General features: G+C 38.1%; 1 protein-coding gene and 1 long non-coding RNA gene across 5 annotated transcripts in view; one reads left to right on the forward strand and one right to left on the reverse strand.

The window, feature by feature from the left end:
* Positions 1–15778, forward strand: part of pitpnc1b (phosphatidylinositol transfer protein cytoplasmic 1b) — a 23975-nt gene extending 8197 nt beyond the window's left edge. For 2 of the 3 annotated variants that reach the window (XM_024267367.2, XM_024267369.2), the window contains 9 exons: positions 977–1125; positions 5441–5529; positions 5680–5687; positions 5811–5882; positions 7581–7673; positions 10706–10861; positions 11084–11147; positions 11266–11352; positions 14227–15778. In XM_024267367.2, the coding sequence (XP_024123135.1) occupies positions 977–1125; positions 5441–5529; positions 5680–5687; positions 5811–5882; positions 7581–7673; positions 10706–10861; positions 11084–11147; positions 11266–11352; positions 14227–14384 (876 nt within the window). In that variant the 3' untranslated portion in view covers positions 14385–15778. The remainder of the gene's footprint in view (positions 1–976; positions 1126–5440; positions 5530–5679; positions 5688–5810; positions 5883–7580; positions 7674–10705; positions 10862–11083; positions 11148–11265; positions 11353–14226) is intronic. The other variant, XM_024267370.2, reaches the window with a different exon arrangement.
* LOC112143419 overlaps positions 1–24736 on the reverse strand; it is a 42642-nt gene extending 17906 nt beyond the window's left edge. For both annotated transcript variants that reach the window (XR_002918739.2, XR_002918740.2), the window contains exons 1-2: positions 24546–24736; positions 584–648 (exon numbers count right to left, since the gene is read on the reverse strand). This is a non-coding gene — a long non-coding RNA (uncharacterized LOC112143419). The remainder of the gene's footprint in view (positions 1–583; positions 649–24545) is intronic.
* Between the last annotated feature and the right edge of the window lie 409 nt (positions 24737–25145).

Here is a 25145-nt window from a genome sequence, read left to right on the forward strand (position 1 = left end):
TTTAACAGCAAAAAGAGACATCAAGTAAAAAAAAAACTTTTTTTTTCTAAAAAAATAAGTAATCTGGCAACTATCTGCTGCTCAGAAAATAGTAACTGGTGCAAACCAGATACTAACCATGAAAAAAAGAAATATTTTATATAAAAAAAATCTGGTTAATATCTGCTGCTCATCAGAAACTATCTAGGGAGCACCAGATAGTAGCCAGATTCTTTTTTAGTTTTAAGAAGAAAAAAAAAGTTTTTTTTTGTTTGTTTTACTTCAATGTCCCTTTAGGTGCTCTGTTGATTTTGACTGGGCATAAGAAGAAAAACAATTTATCAAAACAAATTATGAACTGAATATTTTTAGTATGTTAGCGCTGTGGTTAAATATATATGTATTGTTTGAACTTTCTTTTTCTTAAACAGAAATAGCCGATCACAACACACTGTGCTAGTTGCTCAATTTTTGAATGTTTAGTTATAAAAACAATTAAAGCAAGCCAATAGAGTATGCACAATTAATAAATTGATTTAAATCCAACTCATTTGATTAAAATAAAATAAATGGTGACCGGTGACCTAATCAAGGTGCAACCCACCTTTACCCAACAGAAGCTAGGCTGGATCCAGCTGTCCCGTGACCCCAAAAGCGATTAAGCAGGTTCTGAAAATGGATGATTAAAAAAGAAAAAAACATTGTAAGGCAAACTAAAATAGTGCACAATTTATAAATGTAACTAAATCCAACTAATTAGATTTGATGTCAGAATTTATTTTGTTTAAACATACAGGCAGATCTTGTTGGTATATTTCTGTGATGACAGACCTTCAAAACACCAAACGGAATCAATCAAACTGATCAAAAGCTGGGTTACATTTTGTTGCTTTTGTTGATTTCTGGTTTTGTGTTTACCCACAAGTCTCTCATTCTCTCTTTCCTTCTCCATCTTTCTACCCCACCCTCACCATCCTTAACTTGCCCCTGTCTCCAGTACAGGATAGGGCAGCTCTACATGATCAGCAAGCACTGCTGTGAGCAGAGCGACGGTGGAGAGGGAGTGGAGGTGGTGAGGAATGAGCCAGATACTCACCCTGAGCACGGCCTTGGACAGTTTACCGAGAAGCGAATTTACCTCAGCAGGTAACGTTCATCTCCTCAAACAACGCCGTTGCTGTATTGATATTCCTAATTGTTTACCTGTTTTATCCTGGGGTTGTCAGTTCTGACTTTACAGCAGCTGATCCGACAGTCTCCTGACTCAGTGTAATGCTTTAAGTGTGGATCCAAGCAACTGTCAAGTAATAAATCATCATTTTCACACCACTTGTGAAATGTACCAAACTTCCAAGATCAGAAATCTCTGTCTAAAAAGTCTTTGCAATGAGGTTATAAAGAGGAAGATGAGTTCATCTGTCTGTTGGCTTTTAAATCTTTTAATTGTATAAACACAGGCCTCCAGCTTGGTAGAATGAAGCCACGTCATCCTGATGGCAGTAATTACAGGATGATGGGATGTTTTTATCCTATTATTTTTCTTAGCGTGGAAAATTGCCTATTTTCAGTTTTTAAACCAGTAAAAACAATAATTTAAATTAGGATTAAACAAGTATCAATTTCCTATACCCACACTTTGTTCAAATGGTCATAGGGGATGCTGAAATCTATCTCATTTATCTTTGGCAAGGATCAAACAGTCTTGCAGTGATTTTCTTTTGTTTATCACCTAGATGTTACAAAGCAGATGCGTTTTTTACTAACATTGTAATGTAATTAAACTCTAAGCATTGAAAAAGCTACAGCAATTGTCCCAAAAAAGGTGTGTAAAGTAAAAGAAAAATAAGTTTTCTTTGACAAAATAAATGTTTGCATGTGCAAAAAGACTATAAATAAACGGTACAAAACTAACATTTTGAATTCAATATTAAGCAAAGGCAATAAGATTTGGTAGTATTATATCAGAACAGTTTGTTAGTAACTTTGCAGTAGACATGTTTTGCTTTTAAAGCATAAAAAAGCTGTATTTTTGGAAGTAGAATCATTTTTGCTGTATATCATCATAGTCATTAATACTGTGGTGATGATGATTTTGTAATATTCTAATATTTAATCAAATACAAGCCTCAGGATTTGGTTTGTTCAACAGGTTATCATAAACTTAGTTTGTCCAAAGACAAAAATAAACAGGACCACAGAAGCTGATTGTGAGCTTTAAAGAAGGTGTCAATTCAGCTTAGAAGTAGCAACATTGTGCTAGATCGTGTTATCTTCTGAATTTATAGGAGTCTTGTGATGGAAGTTAGTAAAAGGTACAAGTGAACTTTCATTGTAGCTTTCATTTTATGACTGTTCTTTCCTGTCACTAACCCTCCAGCACATATCGTTTTTTTTAATTACCTCTGGTGAATTGTTCATTAGTGCCGCCTACCCGCTGGTTTCTGATTTCCCAGATTTGGGTCGTATGTCTGACAAGATTGACAACCCCCCACCACCACCACCATGTGGTTTTGTATTTCTTAACCCACTTTGAATAAAACTGCATCTTTACCTGCTCGAATTAGGATAGGTTTGTTCTCACGAAGTTCATTAGGATCAAGAACGGATGTTTTCTTGGAACAAAGTTTTTAGTATTTTCTGCTCTGACCGTTACAGAGGCCTTGAAGTGCAAATCACACTAACAATTAATTCAATGCAGAAATATAATAAAGATCAAGAAGAAGGAGAAGAAGAAGAATGATAACTCAAAAAAGCAAAACTATTCTATAAAAAAACAAAATTGCATTTCAAAAATCCAGAAACCAAACTGCAATTACAAAAAATTAAACGAAATAAAATGAAATTATTTGGAAAACAAAATTTCCAGAAATCAAAATGAAATGTTAAAAAAACAAAACAAAAAAGAAACCGAAAAAGGTAGGTACTATGGGGCACAGCCATTTGGATGATGATATCCAGTATCCAATATTGCTTTATGCAATAACTTTCTGTGGAAACATTGCACAAACAAAGAAGAGGGAACCGGGGGCCATTGAGTAGCTGCTGAGGCTCATCGTTGTGTGATGACAGGACTATGTGCTGGTGTTGTGTACTAACTGGGTTCACAGTTTTTCTTCATTCCATTCGGCTGTTACTGTGTGACATTGTTCAGGGGTCTGGTCCTGTCAGGACAAGTGGGACTTGGGGAAGTAGTGGTTAGCTCTACAGTTTTTAGTATTTGTTGAGCATGGCCCTGATACTTCAGTCCAAATACCACGAGCAGTAGCAGTGTAACCTGACTCTAAACCAGTCCTGGAAGCATCTTATCCCACTAGAGCATAACGATTTATCAAGTCTTTCTGGTTTTCCCTCAAGAAAGATGATTGAAATGCTTAGTAGTCGTGATCTTTTTTTATTCTGCAATGTTCATTCAACTGACTTTTCCCCCAAAAAACTCGGATTTTGTTTTTTACCTCATGACCACTTCCTAAAAGTATTATGTTTAGAGCTTATTGCTATCAATGGTGAAACTCACATTTTAGACAGTGCCTTTGCCATCACTGCTATTTCTCAGTTCAGTCTACTTTAACCCTTTAACAAAGGCGATGTCGCCAGTGACAATGACATACCTTTACTCTTTGACCGTTTACCCCAGGCATGTCCAAAGTCCGGCTGTGAGCCAAATGCAGCCAGCTTTCAAGTAACTTGTCATAAAATCAATAATACATGTTCCCCACTTTTTAAAAACTGTCTGTACAATTTCTTGAGTGCGATTGGCTGGACTTGTGGCAACACCGGGGTCTTCAAGTCAGAAATATAACCGTAATTTTAGTCAAAATGCATTTAAATGTGATGTTTTATGGGGCAAAACATAAAATATCCCATTCCAAAAATAGTTAATTTTCACGAATTGTTATTACGAGGGTTCAAAGAACGCAGACCAAATAGTTGGCCCTAACAAGGGGCAGTCATGGTGCAGTGGTTGGGCGGTCAACCTCTCATAGTAAGATTGCAAGTTTGGCTCTCGCCATGTGTAAAAATGTCCTAGGGCAAGACACTGAACCCCACGTTGCATCTGGTGGTTGTAGGATAGTACCAGTATTTGGGAGCATAACTGGCATCAGTATATTCATGAATGGGTGCGAGGGTCAATTGGGACTGTGACTGTAAAGCGCCTTTTCTACCTTAAAGGAAGGTAGAAAAGCACCATACAAGTATACACCATCTACTGCGTTTTTACCTCACCAAATCTGGCCCTCTTTGCAAAAAGTTTGGACATCCCTGGTTTACCTGATTAACGTGAATCAACCGTTATGCAACACACTAGTAAAGTGTTTCATATTTTTATTTCCGGTTCTGGTCTATCTGCTTACATAGTCACATGATTTATGATACTCAATGATTTTAATGGCCTGTAACTGTGTTAGTAAGGTAAAAATGTCTGATCAGAAGTTATGAACTGGAAAATGTTCATTCATGTAAAGGAAATGGTACGGTCGAGCAGGATTTTATGAGTTCGCTTCCCCCACTTCCTTTCAAGCAATCTATAATTTGACACCTAGTTATCTTTTGTCTGACATATCTTTGTATGGATGTAAACCTCTTTTGATTGTACTACACATGTAGGCTTGCTCGATTGCTTGAAATAAACTATTTCAGTTCAATTCAATTAAAAAATATTGGTTCACACCCACTTTTCTCAGCTTCAGAATTCACTGGAATCACATTAATTACATAAACAATTAAACGTCAACACTGGAGCTAAAGCTCCAATTTCAAAGAGTTAAGGTTTCCTGGCACTTCTGTTTCTTCTTCCGGGATAAAATTTCTGCTCTTCCTGCAGCAGATTTTCCAAAATTTAAGGTCATTTTTTTACTACTTTTACTAACTAAGCTTACCAATGTGGCACAACTGTTCTGTAAATGTATCACGTAATTACGAGAGTTTTTACAGTTAAGGGATTTAATTATAAAGATTTATTTTTGAAATGTGCCTCAAACTTTATTGCAATTAAAGTTAAAGACTTAAAAAAAAAATAGAAATCTCTTCATTAATCATCAAACCCAATCTAAACTTCACTCATTACCTTATAGCCACAACAATTCTTAATCAATCCTGGTCCTTATAGAGTCATGCTCTTGCTCTGGAGGATGTCTCTAATATGTAGACTGATGGGGAATTCAGCGCTCATTAGTGAATGTATGTAGGAACACACACCAGTACAGTGACTGCACAATTGCATTCCACTTCAATCATTTTCTGACATGTGACTTTGAAGCTGCAGTAACAATTCATCACCACAGGTGTAATTGAGTGTGAGTCATACAAATCACTGCTCTGGTGAGAGTGGCCTACAGCTAATCCAGCTATAAACGGAACAAAAAAAAAAACACTTAAGATTTTTTTTTCATCTTCTATAATCTCTGTCTCGGTCTTTCACATTTTCTTTTCCGTGGTTGTGATTTTTCTGATATGCTTTCAGCAAGCTGCCATCTTGGGCCAAAACTTTTGCTCCGCGAATCTTCTATGTGACAGAAAAGGCATGGAACTTCTATCCATACACCATCACAGGTTTGTGCATGACTTTAAGGTGTTCATACAATGGTTACAATAGTGTTTTTTCCCTTATTCCTTTAATTCTATGCATATAGATGTGTGGCTCCAATTAGATGCTAATTCATGTTTCTTCCTGTTTCATATTGAAAACCTGTGCTGCTGCAGAGTATTCAGTAAGTACTCCTTCCCATTTTTCATTTTATGTAACCAAAAATAGCACCTCATCTAGTTTAATCTTAAACAATGCCTTTTAACCTTTTATTTTTGTTGTTTTTCTACCCCATGGGATTTCACAGGTGTCATTTATCCCCAAGTTCAGCATCCGTATTGAGACAAGATTTGAGGACAACAATGGCAGTAATGACATAGTGAGTATGGTCGTAGCTCAGGCAAGACACAAGAAGATGGAGGAATCAGAAAAAAAACCTTGAAGAAGGATAAGGGAGGGGAGGGAAAACACAATCTCTCTGCAGCAACATAAAAACGTTAATCAAACGGATGTGGCCATTACAAGGGAAACGAGCAAAAAGCACAGAATGCACTATTGGCAGCTCTATTAAGCAGATGTGTAGCATGCTGGTTCTAGATGCCGTGTTGCATTTTCACCAAATCTAAAACCAGAAGGAGACTTAAGCAAAGGCATCTTTTTTCTGGTCCTCATGTTGTTGCTCGACAGAATGAAATCAAGAAATGAGAGCAAACATGGTTGAATTTACAGAGCCACTCTTGTTAAGGAAAAGATAGGAAATTGTGTAGGTTCACCTGAAATAAGCTTTTATTTATAGATACTAGATGCTTATAGGTAATGGATTTTTACCTTATCTTGGCAAGGAATTCAAAGATTTTTTCTTTTTTATCTTATTTTTGGTCTGTGTTGAGCTCTGTATTCTAAATATTTAAATTGGGGGGAGTGGGTTAAAGCTCTTTGGGACAATCAGTGGCTTAAAACCCATAGACTTTGTGTCTTGAACATAATTGTATTAGAAACCTTCAAAATGTTTCGGATTAAAGTACCTGATAAATGACAAAGAAATTAAATTAACTTTTATAGCTGGATTTTTGCTGAAAGTTTAATTATGTAGAAATTTAAATTCTCACTGCAGGAACATAAGTAATGATAAGTTTTGTGAAAATTGCTTAATTTCTAAAGTCCTCATTGAGGGAGAACCTTCAGACACTTTGGAAAGTTTTGAGAGATCAAATTTTGGATTTTCTAACTTACACCGTGTTCTCTCTGTTTCTGAAAAACCAGTAAAGCACTCACAGAGCTCCGCAAACCGATTCTCTGTGAACTCTGTCTTGTGTAATTTGTTGTGCAGGCACAAACAGGCTCAAACGATCTATAGTTTTCAGAAACGCACATCACACTTCCAAGAATTCCTAACCTTTTCTTGAATTAATGATTGCAAAACTTGTTTAAGAGCTCAACCAGACTTGCTAGTCTGAAGTATCCATCACCTAAAACATGGAGACAGAGCTGAAGATCCTGAACACACTTTTAAAGCAGCACAATACCTCCAGTGAATGCAACACATTCCATAAGAGGGAGCAGGACCTTGAGTAGACGGAGATCAGCAGCACCGCCCAAGGAGTGTAGTGGGCTGTTATTTAGCCACAGGTCTTTCCTTTTTGTTAGTCCTCAACCTGTGAAATGAACAACATCTTTGGGGATATTAGAACTAATTTTATACAAGGTCGGGAAAAACCCCTTTCTCACCAAGTTTACTTAGTGCTTTCTCTCAAATAAAAAAGTACATTCTGCTTTCATGGGAATCTTTCCCCTCTCCTTTTTACGTCCCTCATACATCCTAGTGTTTCCCTTCATTCTCCTTCTTGTCTATCTGTTTTTCTCATCTATTTGCTCCAGTGTGATTTCTACAAAGGGCCTCGGGGTGGGATATGGTGATGGGTGTTATGGTGTGTGACCTCCGTTTTCTGCACAGTTACTCATCTGCTCTTATCCTGCTCTCCCATCGAGTGAGTAATGCATGTGTGCAAGAGTATGGATGAGTGTGCGTGTCTGCTGTCATTATATTTTATAACCTCCTCCATGTGTTTGGATCTAGGTGTTTGGGGATTCGCCAACCCCAGCAGAGAATGTCAGCTTCCTGGATATTCTGACCGATCCCATTCCTGAAAAGCACTACAAAGAATCAGAGGTGGGGATTTGTTTTTACAATTGCACAAAAGAGAACCGGTAAAATTAAGTACTGTGAGAAGAAAAAAATTAATGACTCATAAGTAGGGTTGGGCGATATGGGAATTTTCATATTGCGATATCGTTTTTTTTTCATATTGTGCAATAACGATATTAAAAACAATATAAATCAAATAACTATATTTGTCAAAGTAATCTTTATTGCAAACAGCTTTAGGACTTCAGATTTTAAAGCGTGTCTTCTTTCCCTCACACTCTGTGGATCTGTCGGTCACAAACAGCGCACCTGCGGAAGAATAATCCAGTCGGACCGAACCATTTTCAATTTAGAGGAGGGGGGTCCACAGACGATGTTTCCAGAACAAAATATATAAACATCGTTACCTTGACATTAAAAATAAAAGTATTTGCGATTATATATTGGTTATTGGTTTACTGAAATAATGTTTTCTGTTGTGTCCTTTTGTCATCATTCGGGGCCTCCGTGCCCCCCCTCTCAGTCTGGGCTCCTAGAATCAGCCACTCCAGAAGAAGAAGAAGAAGGGCGGCTCTTCCGGGGGTTTCTCCTGTGTTCATTTAAAATGAAAGTTTATCGCAATAGACTCATTTCACTATCGAAAAAAAGTAATATTGCAATAACGATAATTATCGTTTTATCGCCCAGCCCTACTCATAAATAATACAGAGTTAAGCTAGAAGATTTGCATTGCCTGCGATAATGCTAGTGTGAATGCTTTTTCCTGAAAGTAATCACTGAAGATGCTGAAGCTTTTTGCTGAAAATGGTGACACGATTTACTTTAATTGCTGAAGGGATTTGCTGAAAATGCAAAAGCTATAGACTGGAAATTTTGTTAAAGAACTATGAAAGAGCGCTGAGTTGACCTAAATTTCTGAAAAATTAGTAGTAAAATTGCTTAAGAATCCTTAATACATGCCAACTTCGCAAAAACATGTAGTGTGCTGCTTAAATATGAGCGAAACTCCAAATTAGCCAAAAAAAACCTCAGTAGATAACAAATTAGCCAAAAAGCTTAGCATGTTGCTAAAATATTAGCTAAACTCCAAATTACCATTAAAAACCCCAGTAGATGCCAAATTAGCCAAAAAGCTAGGTATAAATAGGTATAAAATATTAGGTAAACTACAAATTTTTGAAAATTCCTATAAAAGATAAAAACATGGCCCATTCATTTATTTAAACGCTTGCTGCTAATCTACTTGAAATTTGGAAAGGATGTGAAGGCAAAACATTTACACCTCTTCTGAGGGTGCAACAAGTTAAGAAAATTCTGGGATGGAATTGAAAGAAACTTTCAATTTATTTTTGGAGGTAATATTCCAAATCCCTTCCTTGATATTTACCTGGGAAACATGGTTTACATTGTTCAAAAGGAAGATATGTTTTTAGCAAAAATGATTTAAGTTGCAACAAAAAAAGCAATAACAAAATGCCGGTTACAATATTGTTTATTGTTGTATGATCTAAAAATTAATATAAATAAAGTTTTAGAAAAAAAACAAAATTTGAAATTTGAAGACTTTCTCATTTATTTCCTATGGGGCATATTTTGCTCGATATTTCAAAAACTATGAAGTTTATGAAAACCAAAAGTACAACCCTTAATGTCCTGAACGAGCTGAACATTTTGATACCAAGATTGCTGAAATCGCTGTAAGTGTGATGGAGTTCTTACATCCTGAAAATGTATGGAAAGGAGCAGAATATTCACTATAGTATGAATGCTTACAAAACCTTTTAAAGATGTGTGCTAATATTATTAGTTAAAGTCAGCAGAACAACACAGAACATGTTTCTGTCAAGACATGGAACATGCTACATCTATGTAAACATCATTGGGTCTTTAATTTAACTCAAACTGAGATCAAAATCAATGCCCAGCTATATCATATTACATCACGTTGCAATTTATTCAGAAAAACTAAGCCAAAATGCACTTGCAGCAAACTGACTAAACATCATCTTTTATGGAGGCACTCACACTGGTCGATAAAAATAATCAATCAATTGCATTTGATAAACAGCACCTGCTGCTACTTATCGTTTTCTGTCCAGCAGAAGCACCGAGGGTGTTGCTAATGTTTCCTCCTCTTCCATCATGAGTTCGTTTGGGAAACCAAGACAATATATTTTCAGTCTCAATACCACATTTTCATGAAACTTGTGACTAACTTGACTTCATTTGCCTCACCTGAATACTTGACCAGTACAAAAATTAGTAAGAAAGTCTTAAAAAAATCATACAATAATAGGAATTTTTTTATGTATTTTGAGGAGATTTTCACTCGATTTGTTTGATTTATTTGGTCTGTGAGAATGCTCATTTGAACTTTGTATACAACAAACAAGTAAACTTGTGTTGGACTAAAAAATAAGGTTTTGCAAAATTCAAGCAGGCTATAGAGTGCTGAAAGAGCTGAACTAAAGAAACTAAGAGGAAAAACATGAACAGCCTGAGTGGGAAAAAGTGCGACTCCAGAGAAGATTGGAGGTGGAGGCTTTTATCAATATATAAGAGTCAACGGACAGGCAGCTATTGTAACTGTGTGATATTTCTGCATATTAATCCTTACATACAATGATGCCTTCACACTTCTGTGCCTCACTGCCTATCTTTGTTCCCTCTAATCTGAGATTTCACAGTTTTTCACTGCCTGCAAGCACTTTACAGAAAAAGTACATTCACACATTAACTGTGGACAAACAGCAACCCATGCACACAAATACACAAACAAAGCATCAGATGCACCGGTTCCTTACATTAAGTGACACGGTGGGAACATGGGCTCACAGACTCATACATTCTTTGGTCACAGATGTGTAAACACGCTCCCTCTTTAAGGCCGTGTTGTGCAACGACCTCCTTGCACTTCTGCACAGAAATTGTGACACTCCTTCCTGCCTACAGAAGCTCACAGCACTCTAATGAACAAATAAAGTTTTCTTTGAATATTCCTCATGGGATCAGCGATTCTGCCGACTCCACTAATAACTCCTCACTGCTCTGCTCAGGACCTGAGTCGCTGGCGGTCAAGTAAAACGAACCGTGGGCCCCTGGAGAAAGGCTGGAGAGACCACCACAAGCCCATTATGTGCTCTTATAAGAGGGTGCATTGCAGCTTTGAAGTGTACGGCTTGCAGACCAGGACAGAGGACTTCATACATCGAGTGAGACGAGGCTCCACTTCCCCCCTTATGCTGTTAAATGAATTCACACCAATGCTAACTGTTGTTTTTTTATCAAACAAAAACTGTAGACTGAAATTATCTCACTTCATCATTATATAAAATGTTACATGAGCTTTTGTTTATTTGGTGTTGCTTTTTTGCATCATATAACTGTGGGAGGGTATCTTGTCTTCATTAATGCTCTTTCATTCCATATTTCAGAGCATCAAAGATATTCTTCTAGTTGGACACCGGCAGGCTGTAGCCTGGCTGGATGAATGGCACGGTTGGTCAAAACTCCATTACAATTTAACAAATACATTTTCAAGCATTTTGAAAAATATTAAACCACCTTAAAATAAACAAAAGAATCAAAGACATATTTTCCTGTGCTCTGTCCACAGGGCTTAGCTTGGAAGAGGTGAGAGAATACGAGTCCACAATGCAAGAGAAGACCAACAGCAAAGTCAAATCCGGTCAGTGTAACACAGGTAAGAGTGCAGCTCCTGACCTGTGCGGAAACAAAACACCACAGGGAATGGGAAGGCAGGGTGAGATGACACAGCTGCATGTGAGAGTGTGTGGAGGCAGAGAAAACAAAAAAAAACTGCCTAAAAACAAGAGCAGAGATCTGATGTGTATATTTGCATTGTTGCTTGAATGATTTAACCCAAAATAATGATGAACAGAAGGAAGCAAAAATAATTATAATAATACTAATCATACACCAAAAAATTTAGATATTTGTTGTTAAAGTCTCAGTCCAATCATTTTTAATCATTTTTTCATTTTAATCTATTTTAAAGTATTCAAAAGTCGTTTGTTATTAGAGGGGGACCTGGCTGCAGACAAAATGGCAGCTGAAAATCATTAGCCGGAAGGAAATCCAGACCGGAACATCACCTCCCCCCACACACACCCCGCCCCGCACCAAATACTCAGAAGATACTCTTGTTTTTGGTTGAAAGAGACTAAGGCCCAATCCGATGTTGTTTTTATATTCAAGCACTGGAAGCTCCACACCAAAAGTAGTAAAACGGTGATTATTGATGATGTCATCGATCAAAAGTGACGTCCAAAATATGAGACATATTTTTTTATAACTCTCCGTTTGGAGGGCCAAATGAAGGGGAAGAGAGAAGGGAAGAATTTGGATTGGGCCTAACACAACCGGCACCCCGAACAGTTAAATTTTTTTGTGTTTTAAGCTTTGAACCTTTATTACCGGAGGTGTCTGTCAAATCCTACAATGCTCTTTGACACACCATAACTCCTTACACGATCAGCGTGAATTAGCTGATCTACAGAGAAAAGCTTTTTTGCACTAGTTAGCAACACATTAAAGCGTCTTTTCACCAATATACAACACATTATAAATATGAAGTGTAATATTCCAGCGCAAACCCGCTTTTCTCTGCGACAGAATAAGCTGATTCATGTTGATCGCGTAAAGGGTTGAAGTTAACTACAGTCAAACATAAACACTGATCTGGAGCTAAAGCTCCAATGAAAAAGTCTCAACAGTTCTACAAATCTAAACACTTTTATTAATATCCTTTTTTAAATTAATAAAGCTTTTACCCTCTTTTTGACACTTTTATGATAATCCTGAACACTGTTTAATTACATTAAAAAGTTTTAATAAAAGTGGCTAGACTTCCAACTAATGATTTTCAGCCGCCATCTTGTCCATAACCAGATCCTCTTGGTTAATTGTGATTGAACAGTTTTAAACCAAAATAAAAAAAACTAAGTTTCTAGGACATAGTTTCTGCACTAAACAATAGCAATAGTTTATCAGAAATTCAAGGTGTAGGCAGGACTGTTGGCGTGGAATAAGCCTGCAATTATTTCCCATCATTCCTTTGTTTACACTCTCTCCTGCTTGCTTAAAACCCCTTACCACCCCAAAATAACATTACTACTGTAACAAAAATGGCGAGCAATATTGGAGGTACTCAGCTGTACTGTGAGCCAGATACCAGCTCAGACGAGGAAAACAAAGACGTTCTTAGATCCATTTGTCTTCAAGTAGAAGCATCAGAATGGAGAACAGCAGGAAGCGTATGACCTGCCGATTGTAGCTTGTATGTAACAACTAAAAGCTTTTTCCAACTACTCCTAATTTAAAATGATTTGAGTGAAGAAATACTCATAAACACAGTTTAAATCTTAATTTTCTTATATATGTCCTGAGAAAAATGCCACAAGAACATAGGAAAACAACCAAAAACACAATTTTCATTGTAAAATTGGAGAGGATCTGTAAGAACAATTCTTGATATATTGTAGGTAGGCTTTGCCTCAAAAGCTATCAAAAGCTACCAGCAGAAAGTGAAATATTACAAATTAATGAGTGTGTAATATCGACATGCCTACAGTGAGCCAGTTGCTCCAGTAGTGCCTACAAGTACCCAGATGGCTGGAGTAGATCTGTGAGAAAAAAGGAGGAAGAGAGAAGCAGTCTGGAGGCATTTCGCAACACAAGAAGCGGGGAGAGGGAGCGCGCCCACAGAGGAACGACAGAAAGACAGATGTAGGGTGTATGTTTGCGTGTGCCTCTGCGAGCTGGGAGCATACGAAGGTTCATGAAGTGATCATGCCACTGCGTCGCTCTGATAAACAGCGTAATGCAGCCACCTGCTGCACTGCTCCCACCATGAGCCCCCTTAACATAAATAAGCAGCCACTGCAGCACTTGGCTGCAAATGTCAGGCCTGGTGAAGGCATGTGTAGACCATAGCATGTGGTTATGGTCATGTGTGTGTGTGTACCTGTGCACCTGTGTGCGTGTGTGGTCACCCTGCCCCCTGCTGGCATGTCTGGTGAACCTCAGCGGGATATAAGAGATATCAAAGGTAGAAATCCCAGTCTGGTCTGTTCAATCTGGTGCCTGTACGTGCTTTCTCTCCCTCTGAGAGTGATGATAAGAGACATCAAGCTGCAACAAATCTGCAGTCATTGCTCAATGCACTGCAGCTTGCTACGCTGCCACGAGCCCCCACAGGCCAGAGGCTGCTATAGCGCTCAACCACGCAGACTCACAGAAATACTGTGGGTTTTATTCCATTCATCTGCTTCATAAAAGGAATGGATGTCATTTACTGGAGAGAATCTAATAAGAAGTTGGGTGTGTGAGCTGAATACTAATAAGAGATTAGGCCAATGGAAGCTGAAGTGTATGACACAGATCTGAAGTGTATTTAATACATTAGAAACAGGACTCTTCTGGTTTCATTTATTTCTATTTTAATTTGTCCCCCTGGTTCCAAAATAATTTAATCTCTGTCATTTATTAGTCATGAGCATAATATGTATTACGTGTTTGTTTAAAGTATAAAGAAAATATCTGTGTATCCATCTAGGCCCTCAGGTGTCCTTTCGTCCTGGTTTCCTCCGCTCCCTCTCTGTGACAGATGAACAATCCCTAAAGAAGATGGGAATGACCACAGCTGCCATGTCTGACTCCTCCGCGTCTTCCGTGCCACACAGCCCCAGTCGCCACAATTCAACCCCCGAGTGAAGCCTCACGTACTGTGTATGTTCCAAACAATGTCAACAACCGTCATGTGATGTTGCTTCTAACCTACCAACATACAAAAGGAACAAGCTGTAACAAGATGGTAAAAGATAAGATAATGTGTCATGGAAAAAAATGACAGAGAGGTAGAGGTTATTGTGACCCCCATGTCTAAATAATGCAGTTTCAACAGAAAAAGGAGTTTTCCCAGTTGTGTTTTCCTCTAACAGGGGCGGAGCTACAAGGAGCAAAGGGGGCAAGAGAGAGCTTTGCCCTACACTTGCCACCCTAATTTTTGAGTCATTAGTTTCAAGATTAAGAAATCGTCAATGCAAGCTTCTTTTAGCATCGCAAAATAAAAATATTTTTAAATGAAAAACTGTCAAAACATGTATTTTTTAACCTTTCTACTTAGCTGTTCTGATCTGCCGCCCTGCCCCATATAAAATATTCTAGATCCGCCCCTGTAAAAATGTAGCATTTGCTTCTTTAGCTCAGCAAAATAATATTTTTATTTTATGAACAAGTTGTGATGTGAGCTTTCTGGACAAAACACTCACCTTCCAAAGTAAATATTGCTTAAATTGCACGGAACCTCAAGATGCTTTATTAAAAATGCCTTTGAACGAAGCTGAAGTTGCAGTGTTAAAATTCACTTATGTACCTTTTGTACTGAGAAATGAGCAATGCACAACATTTTATCTAACACAAAACAATGAACAATTGCATTCCCACCTGGTAGAATTTTCCTATCTGTTTAATATAAGCAGTTTTTCCTCTTAAAAAATGTTTGTTACTGAATTTCAATCAATTCCCCATGAAGAAACCCTGTGTGAATTGTGTGTTACATTGAATCAATAAATGAATAAATAAAATAAGCCTTCTTGAACCTTGAAAACAATGTGCATCTCTGCACTTTTAGTTCCTCGGTTTTAGTTTGGAATGCCAGTGGGGCTGGAGGATTACTTCCAGTCCTGCAGACTACAGACAAATGCATAAGGAGTTTAATAGAGTAGATCTAATGAGAGAGCAGGCGAGAAGGGAGGAGGCGCTCAATGCAATGGATCAGCTCTCCTCTCCACCTCAGCCAATAGGTCAGACCAGGTGTATTGACAGAGGCCAGTGAGGCGTTGTATTGGCTCCTTGATCGCTTAGCTGAGAGCTGCAAATGGGTCAAGACGAGGCTAAACTTCAATTATGTGTCAATGATGTGGACCTTTATGACACGATTAGCTTGATTTGTTTTTTTTTTTCAACAGCAATGGAAATTGTTCTATTATAATTGTCCATAATTGTAATAAAACCATAATCTGCCTTTGTAAAAATAAAAAAAAAACTCTCTTTGTAATATCTTCTGTTGAGAATGTGTCAATAAAAATATGTTCGTTCCAACATTATGATTCACTTATGTCATGAAATCTGCCCCGATCAGCCGTAAACGGAGACGCTCCAGACATCATAAGCCATGTTTGATCTGTATTGACCTGTAAAGATGTACCAGCTGCCGGCATCACAGTACTCACACATAATCTACTCAGCAATTTCACACTTGTGTGCCATGTGGAACAGCAGAGGACACAGCCGAGGCACTTTTCTCTGTGTAAGACAACAGCGATGCAGGAATGCTGAGCGAACGTGGGGTTTGGAGTTGGGCGTGTGTGCATGTCTGTCACTTTGGTGTCAATCTATTGTTTCGGACTTAAGAACAAAAGCTCAGGCCTGTCACAAAGGGACACAAAATGACTTTTGATTGACAGACACGGCAGCTAGCTTTGAATGGCATGTTAAATAGCTCCCATTATGAGACTCATTATGGCTTCTTTTATACTTTCGAATCAAAAGCCAGTTTGTTGTAAGCTTCACAACAAAAGGGCTTCAGACGTACATAAGCACATAAATAAATAGATTCATGCTGAATCTTCCCTTTCCCCAAAGCAGCTACAGCTCGTCCTCTCAACCTGCAATAGCATTAGTTTCCCTTCCTCGTTTGTCTCTTCCATTAAATTTTCTTTCTCATTATTGCCAATTCCACCATTCCCTGTCGAGCCCCACCTTATTCCACCCCAATTTTTGCATTTTCATTCCCGAAATCTCCCTTGATCTTCCTTTCTTTCTTTCCTCTTGATCTGTGCGTCCTCCAGAGGGCCTCTAAAGAAGATGTACTGTGTTCATTATATGGAAATGTTCCCAGTGGTACATTATCATAGATCCTGACCCCGTAGAGCTGAACACCCCTGCGATTCCCACCTCACCCATCAGGCCCCACAAATAGCATAGGAAAGGAGGAAAGACAGGACGTTCTCTGGATCGACTGTGACCCTCTTTGCTTTACTGTACTGTCACCCTACCTTCAGGTGGATACTTTTGCATTTACAGAAGAGGAATGTGACAGCCAAGAACCTCATTATGAAGACCCAGTCCAATGAAAATTCTGTTTTTTATTCTTTTATTTTATTTTCTTGTGGCATTTTTCTCATTATGGAAGATAAAAAATATGAAGCTTAAAAACGCATTTCTGACTATTTCTTTACTCAAATTGTTGTGAATTAGAAGGAGACAAAAAAGTGCAGTTGGAAAAAGCTTGTTTGACATACAAGTTACTACAGTAAGCCACAACCCCCCTCTTGATGCATCTACTTGCAGACAAATTGATCCATTAATGTGTTTTTTTTCCCTTGTCTGAGCTGGGATCTGGCTTAAAACTGTACAAATGAATAGCTCAGAAGTTGATTTACTTTTCTGTTGCTCCGCTAATCTTAAGAACTAATCATGTCTCCATGTTTGGATTTATTTGATTATTATTAAAAGATTTTCCTGGTACAGGGGACTGCGTCTGTATGACAGCCACTTCCGCTGTGTTTCTGTGTCTCTGTGGCTGAGCTTGAAGGCTGACTGTCATGTATTGAAATAAATACAATTGGGAGGCCTTTTTCCTTTCTTTTTAAATGTCTCGATGAGGCCTGAGCAGCTCTCCGTCTGCTGGCATATCGAGCAAGTGAGCTCCAGCGGGAGCAAAAGCCGGCGATCTGTCCAGAGTGTATCCCGCCTTCGCCCCAAAGTAGCTGGATGAGCTCTGAGAACCTGCAGCTCCAACATGTTAAGGAAGAAAATGCTGATCAAGTTCCTGAAAAGGTCACATGCTCAAAGCTGAGTTCCTGATTGGTAGATGCGACGAAACGACCTGTCAAACTTTAGATAATAACATTTTGGCCACACCACCCAATTCCCGCCTCGTCGCTGCTGGACTTCAGATTCCCTCATGTCGCCTCTGTTCTGTTGACTTAACATTAAAAACTGGCCGCCTCTCCCGTGCCTATCACGTTCGGTGTGAATGCACCTTTAGCCTGTGGTTATGAGGGCTGTAAGCTAGCAGAGGAGCACAAAAACATAAGGATGATGGGGAAGGGGGCGGGGTTACTTTGCGCCAACAGTCCCACCACAACTCAAAGACTATTTTTTTATGAACTTCTGTTGAAACTATGTCCTAGAAAACAAAACACATTCTTTGATTTTGGCTAAAAACGGCATGATCATAATTTAAAGACCACTGGGAACTACAACAGATCAAAAGGTAATCAGAGGAGAAATTTTGAAAGGCTGAAACAAAAAGTTGAGAACTTGGATAGTAAAACTGATTTAACAAAAGTTAGTTATAAGCAATTTGTTCTGGCACAAAGAGGAATATAAAAAAAAAGTTTGTGTGTGTGTTTGTGCATAATTTCTCATCCACCTTAATGGTATTTTGTTAACCAAGCTGATGAATGAGCTTCTGTTCCAGATCAATACATGCTCTCTGTTCTACAGACAGACAGTAATGCAACTGCCTCATTTGTTTGATGATGTGCTGTGCGTCTGCTGGTGTGTGCGACTCCCAAAATGGCCCCCCATTTCCTGGCTGGGCAGTAACTTCAACTCCGCTGTTAAACGAGAGGGGCCATTAAGCCACGCGGTTCAGCATGTCACTAACTTAATCTCCCCGTCCAGATGCCAGCTCTGATAAACACTGATAAAGCCTCTGTGCGGTTGTGAGAGTTATTAAGCAAATTACAGGGCAACTTAGCTGCCTTAAGTGTGGTAATATTCTAACGATATTTACCTCCAACTGTGAAAGTTGTCTAAGCCTGATTGTGTGCTTGTGTCGGTGAATACTCAGGAGTTCAAGTTTCAAAAAGGACAAAATGGTGAGGCCAAGATGCTTGTATTTCCTCATTAGTGTCATCTATACAGTTTTTAGCCCACTGAAGCACATAAATGACTTTAAATCCTGGGTGTATTAAGCCCCACCAGTGGGAACCCAATTTGTAACCTCTGCCCAGTAATACGTTCACTGGACTTTATCTGGGGACAAGCAGAGTGTAAAATTCATACAGTATCTGAGAGAACTAATTGAACCAATTACGAAGGTGAATATGGATTACTGTGGGAGTGTGAGCACACATTCCCTCCAGAATAGGATTGGAGAGCACTGCTTTCACGCGATAATGATTGTCATTCCAAATGGATGGCGGCGCAAGGTCTCAGTGTGTCGCACAACAACACTCGCAGAGTCAGCTGACTTAGCGTTTACAGCCGGCGTGTTTTTCAGTTGCGCAGCAGCTGATCCCAGGGCTGCTGTTCTGGGGCAGTAATTAATTGCATGCAGGTAAAGAAAGAGTCAAGGATACGTGTTAAAACTCTTCACCGCCTCAAACACACTCTCACAAGCAAACACCAGTTTGCACGCACTCAGTTGATGGTAAAAAACAGAAGGCTAACAAGTACAAAGGAGAGAAATATTCAGAAACTTGCGCACAAATAAGAGCCTTGGGTTCTTCGTGCTTTAAACTTCTTAATCAGCAATTTCATAAAGCCTCCCATTTTTAATTGTGCCATCCCTGACTATTAACATAACAGCTACTGCAGTCAGTTTGCCCATATGTTTGCTAATGGGCGACGATAGATTAGAGCAGTGAGCAGAATACATTAGAGAACAAGGCTTTTGTTTTGATTTGTTTGTTTTTTATTTGATCAACAAATGCTGAATTACATTTGCCTCCGAGATGTGCAGAGCAAAGGTAGCCTTTATTTTTGTTAAGGCCAATAATTGCCATTTAACAAACAGTGGGAGATGCTTAAAAATATATAAAAACAATGCACAATATTATAAAAAAGTAGTATCATGAGAAAAAATTACTGTAGATGCTTTAGAAACTGAGAACAATGCTCCAAATTATTATAAATACAGGGACGGTCATTCCTCTCACAGGGGTTTGAAACCTTGCGGCTCCATCATGCCTCCATAGTGGCTCTTTTAAGAAAAATGCTAACAATATGACGAATAAATTGTTCTGTAGTTTTGTTTTATTTAATAAGATTTGTCATTTATATCTTAACATGTCAGATAACTGAGCAAAATAATGGTAAACGACTTAATCTACTGTCAGGGTTTATTATTAGAATAAGCTTAAATCATATGTATTTATGTAACACTGTACATCAGTTTTTATAGTTTCTGTTCAAATAGAAACTTAATAAAATGTATATTTGCATCTATTGGTATGGGTTTAAAATTATGGATTGTACACCAGTGTAGTCCTGTTTAAATTTTATAGTGAAAAGGATGAAGCAGCATCAAAACCATAAAGATCTAAAATGCCATGTTTGACTTCCTTACATATATTAATTCAAGGAATTAAAATATTGCAGCTGGAGGATCTTAACACAAGGTATATTTTATTTTGAAAGGATGCACGCATGTTTTTCTTTCAAATGTAAAGTTAAAATTGTTAAATATATTAAAAATAGAACGCTTACAACTTAATGGTTGTAAATATTTACATTTTACTAATGATTTTCTTCATGCTTTTCTTAAGTCTTTCAGAGTAAAATATATCCTTATATATGATCATATATTACCTTTGGCACAATAAAGAACAAACTACTTATGAAATACTAGCTATTTTCATGAGTTATTTTTCCTACTAGGAAATAAGACCCCTCGATCTCCGAGGCATCGCCTTCCTCTGCGTGTGCCGCCCATTTCATGACGCCATTCTAGAGCTGACCTCGGCAGGCATCGTATCTGAGTTTCCCAAAATAAAACAAACAACATCCTAACTTTTGCAAAGATGTATGTACACACCGTATACCTGCCTTCAGTAGCCCTGCTACACAGGTTGTAGCGATGGCTGGGGCTAGCAGCTAAGCTGGCCTGGAGATGAAGCTTGCGGGGAAGTTAGCGGCTGATCACCGCTTGCTGAGCAGCGAAATTCTGTGTTTGTGTTAGCCTGACAGCGGTGCTGGCAGAACAGGCTCTTCCTGAAAGGGGCTACCCTCAATTTGTGATATCAGATCGTGAGAACCTGCTCGTTTTTGTGGGTTGGGAGGGGCTGGTGCACGAACGCAGATTTTTAGAGGAATGTTCAGAAATGCATGAATGGCTCAAAATACTACTTGGAGGTTATTTATAGAGAGGAATGAACATTATAAATACGCTTAAAAGCTCAAAAAGTTGATTTTGGATGTAGGTCCTTTAAAGGCCACAAAAACAAGTGATTCTTTTCTTTTCTAAACAGTAAAGTGAGACTTTGCGCCTCTCGCTGAGTTTTGGTCAATATGGACCTCTCTATTAAGGTTAAAGGTAGCAGACCAACGTTCAAGAGCTGGAACATCTGAGTTGTAATATCAAAGATTGAGGTTGTTTTTGATCAACAGCAAACAGGTTTAAATTTAAATAGTCTATTTTAACTTTTTGACTGCATTTCTGAGTTATATCCAAAAAAAAATCAACAAATGGGAAAGAAAATCTTGAATTCAATCTTAATTATTGAAATTTTCATTTATTATTCACCAACAGTGTCTCCTTACCAGTGTTGTGCCAGTTATTTTCAAACTCTTACAAAATACAGATATTGTAGTTGTTAGAAGTAATCCCTCACCTGACAAGATTATTGTGAAAATATCATATGAAGTTTGAAGTTTGAAGTTTTATTTGGTTGGTTGCATACATTCAACATTTCATAAACTTTAAATAATCTACACCAACCAAAAAGGAATGGGCTGAAGCATCATGCTTATCAAAATACCACTTACACAGAAACGGAAGTTAACATCAAGTTGGCTATTATGCAACAAGCATAAAAAACAAAATTGTAACAAAGTACATATTCATATATACAGTTCATGCATATTATATATATATATTTTACAGCTGCATACATACATATTTACTGAAAATTGAATTTCACTGGTATTGACTAATTTTTTTACATTTTATCAGTAACCTACATTATGTAAGAGTATTAACTAATTTAAGATCTTTATTTAAAGAATTCCAAAGTTTTGTACCGAAAATAGAAGGACATTTCCATTTTACATTTGTTCTTGCCCTGTACGATTCAAACATAAAATTACCTCTTAATGTGCGGTTATATGACTCCCGTGGTACTTTAAGGCAACTCATTTTGCAATAGTTTCAGAAGTAAAGTAGCAATTTAGTGATAAATGTGAGAAATTGTTGGGGTTTTTATTCACAAAGGTCTGGGCTGTAAATTTGTTGTAATACTGGCTATGATTTAAGTTTAGTGCTACTAAAACTGAATTAGCAATGCCTTCATTTCCACAAAAAATTATGGTAATGCATTACTTATTCTTTCAACTCATCAAATGCATGTTTTTTTTAGCTCCGAGCCAATCAATTTTCTGCAAAACTTGTTAAACATGATCAATCTGTAACACCCTTGTTATCATGTTAAAAAAAACTGCTGCAAGTACTACTGAAGCGCTACAGAAAAACAGTGGTTGTTGTAACTGTACTTGTTCACATGACTTGCTGATAAAAGCTGGCAAATTGCACATCGTTGACATGATGGTGTTGACAGGTAGTACATAAAGGTTCAAGCTGTAGGGAGCACACAGGTTATTACTCAGTGACCCATCAAAGGAACCCCAACACAAAGAGGAAAAGAGCACAAAGCAAAATTAAATACATTTCCACCCAATTCACGGCACCAGGCGGAGATGCAGTGCTTTTTCTGTGAGGTCTGGAGTGCAGCAAAAACACAGGAGTGTGCAGAACACAAGCTTTTTATCACCAGAGTCAACTTTATGCTGCAACTGCTCCTTTTGTAGGGTCAGTGTGTTTGGTGTTTGTCATTTAGTGAAATTTTGAAGGTCTTTTTCATCTCTTGATGGGGTTGTGCCCTTTAGTTTGTTTTTCGGTTATATTTTCCTGGTTTTGGCCAAGCTCTGTTTTCAGGTTTTGGGTGTCTGCACATTATCCACAGCTGTCTACATTTAAGTGAATTGTCCTCTGTGTATGTGTCTGTTTTCAGGTCATCAACTTTGCAGGGGCGGATTAATACCAGATTTTCTTGTCAATAGATTACACTTTTTAACTGTGTCAACCGTCAAAGTCCGAAGAAGTGTGGTGGGAAAATAAGTAAGGGATAATACCCGACGAAGTGTGCGTTATGAGAAATTAACGCACGACGTGGAGGCCTAAACCGTCCGACGCGAAGCGGAGGACGGTTGCCTCCGTGAAGTGCGTTAATTTCTCATAATGCACTCTTCGGAGGGTATTATCCCGCTTATACCATGGTCTTTACAAAATAAATAAACATTTAATCAATATTTAGTACTTTATTCTTGTTATTTCTTTGGTTTAGCTCATTTTTTCACACAAAGCGGACTATTTGATCATCCGTGATGCGGTTTGTTGTCACGGTGACATGGAACACGGCATGAAGCCTGAAGCCGTTACAGACCTCAGCTGCAGCGGTAAAGTGTCGCTGTTTTGAAAGAAAGACCGGATATTTTTCTTCTTTTTCTGACGTTAATCCTTCAGTGAGCAGCTAGAACATATTCAGCTTCTGTCTGTGTTTCATTTCACGGCAGGTTCGTTCTTCTGAGCTGCTCTAAAATGAGAAACTCCCTCTTGTGGTGAAACAGAAGACTACACCTTTCATGTCGAGTGGTGTTTTATTAGAAGGAGAATAACTAATTTGTCAATATTAATTTACCTTACAAAAGGAGAGGAATATAAATGCTGGTCGCTACAATAAGTTGAATAAAGCATCAGTTCAGAGAGAAAGTTCATCCATTACTGCTTGTTTTGTCCAGACGATGAAGGAAAATGTGTTTTAAAGAAGCCTGCGCAGTGATATCGAACGTTTGGTCTGTGTGACCGGAACTTCTTTTTTAGGTGTGCGTTATTACTGTGCATTATCACTTTTTAATGCACACCCAGCAGCCAATCAGAATCGAGTATTCACCCAGACCATGGTATAAACAGTAATTTATTTAACAGGTTCTGTTGAAGGTCCACGGGGGTACCTGTGTCAACCGCCTCTCCTTCACCACTCGGCAAGTAAAAAACTGCATTTTTGATGGCTAAAACGCAATTTTTTTTACGCCTCTTCTCCTGCCGATTTATGATACTTTTTTCTTGCCATAGATCAATGCCTGTCCAAAAATGTCTTCATAAGCTTGACGCCCCAGTTGTGTGTGGTCGCTACATGGAGCGGCGTTTGAGCCTATCTCATTACAATCCATGGAAGACGCATAGCATGATTAGAGCAGTGACGTGCAGTGAAAGCGTTACGTGAAGTGAGACATTGACTCTTTCAGAGCAATATTTCCAAAAAATGAGGCCAATACAGGTCAATCTAGAACTGCACAATATTTTATGTACCACCCATCATATTTCAAATTATCCACAAACCAAAATGCTAAAACATGTAGTTTCTGAATTGCCTTGAGACCAAAAACTAAAAGACAATAATGCTTGAAAATAGTTGAGAAAATAAAAAATCAGTTTGACAAAATTTGTCCTTGTCCCCCTCCAGAATGAGCAAATCAAATATTAAATAAAAGTTCAAACTAAACTTTAAATTTTTTTCTTCGTATTTTGTTTTATGAAAGCCCCTAACTGGAAACATTGGTTTTGATAAAAGTTCATTATTATCCTTGGTCATGGAACATGTGTTCACAACTAACCCAGATACCATAACCTTTGTTTTTAGCAAGACGTTGATGAATATGTGGATGAAAATCAGAAGGTTTACTTTTCAGGAATTTTGAAGCCCAAATAAACATACACCATTATGAATGCTACAAACACTGCCCTGGATGATGCTCTCAGCACACGTGCACACACACAGACGCAAACGTTGGTCAAACCTTTACCTGTAATGATTCGTCTGTCCTGGTCAAAAATCTTCGTAACTTCAGCGTGAAAGTCTCCTATCTTCTAGAAAGTCTACATAAAAAGGTGTTTTGGTCATCCTTTCATTATTACTCCATGTTCTGAGTGAAAGTCCAACTTTAAATCATTTTTTCATGAGTTTACATCCGCCATTTTTGCAGCCAGGCAAAGCAAAAACATAAAATACGCGCTTTTATTGAATAAACTTTATTAGTAACAGATGAAGAACAAATGCAAACTCACGAGCGCCCTCTCTGTTGGGACACTGCTACTGCGTGCCGCACCTACTGTGTTTTCAGTGCGGTTGCATGTCACACTTTGATAGAAAATAAACTAGGACAAAATCTGAAGATCATTAAATGTAAAATGGAAAGTGATGACATGCACTATTTTTTAAACAATGCTTTAGATCTAAGCCTGTAAATATTTGGGCTTGCTTTGCCAACTCTTGCAGTTGCTATATTGCCATTTCTTGTTTGACACAATTTTTTGTTTCATGATCTCATGTTTGTGTTTAAACGTTTTACCAAGTTTATTTTGTCATTATTTTTTATTTAATTTCCCACTATCCACTACAGGTC

The sequence above is a fragment of the Oryzias melastigma genome, linkage group LG16 (assembly GCF_002922805.2).
Source record: "Oryzias melastigma strain HK-1 linkage group LG16, ASM292280v2, whole genome shotgun sequence".
NCBI classification, from domain to species: domain Eukaryota; kingdom Metazoa; phylum Chordata; class Actinopteri; order Beloniformes; family Adrianichthyidae; genus Oryzias; species Oryzias melastigma.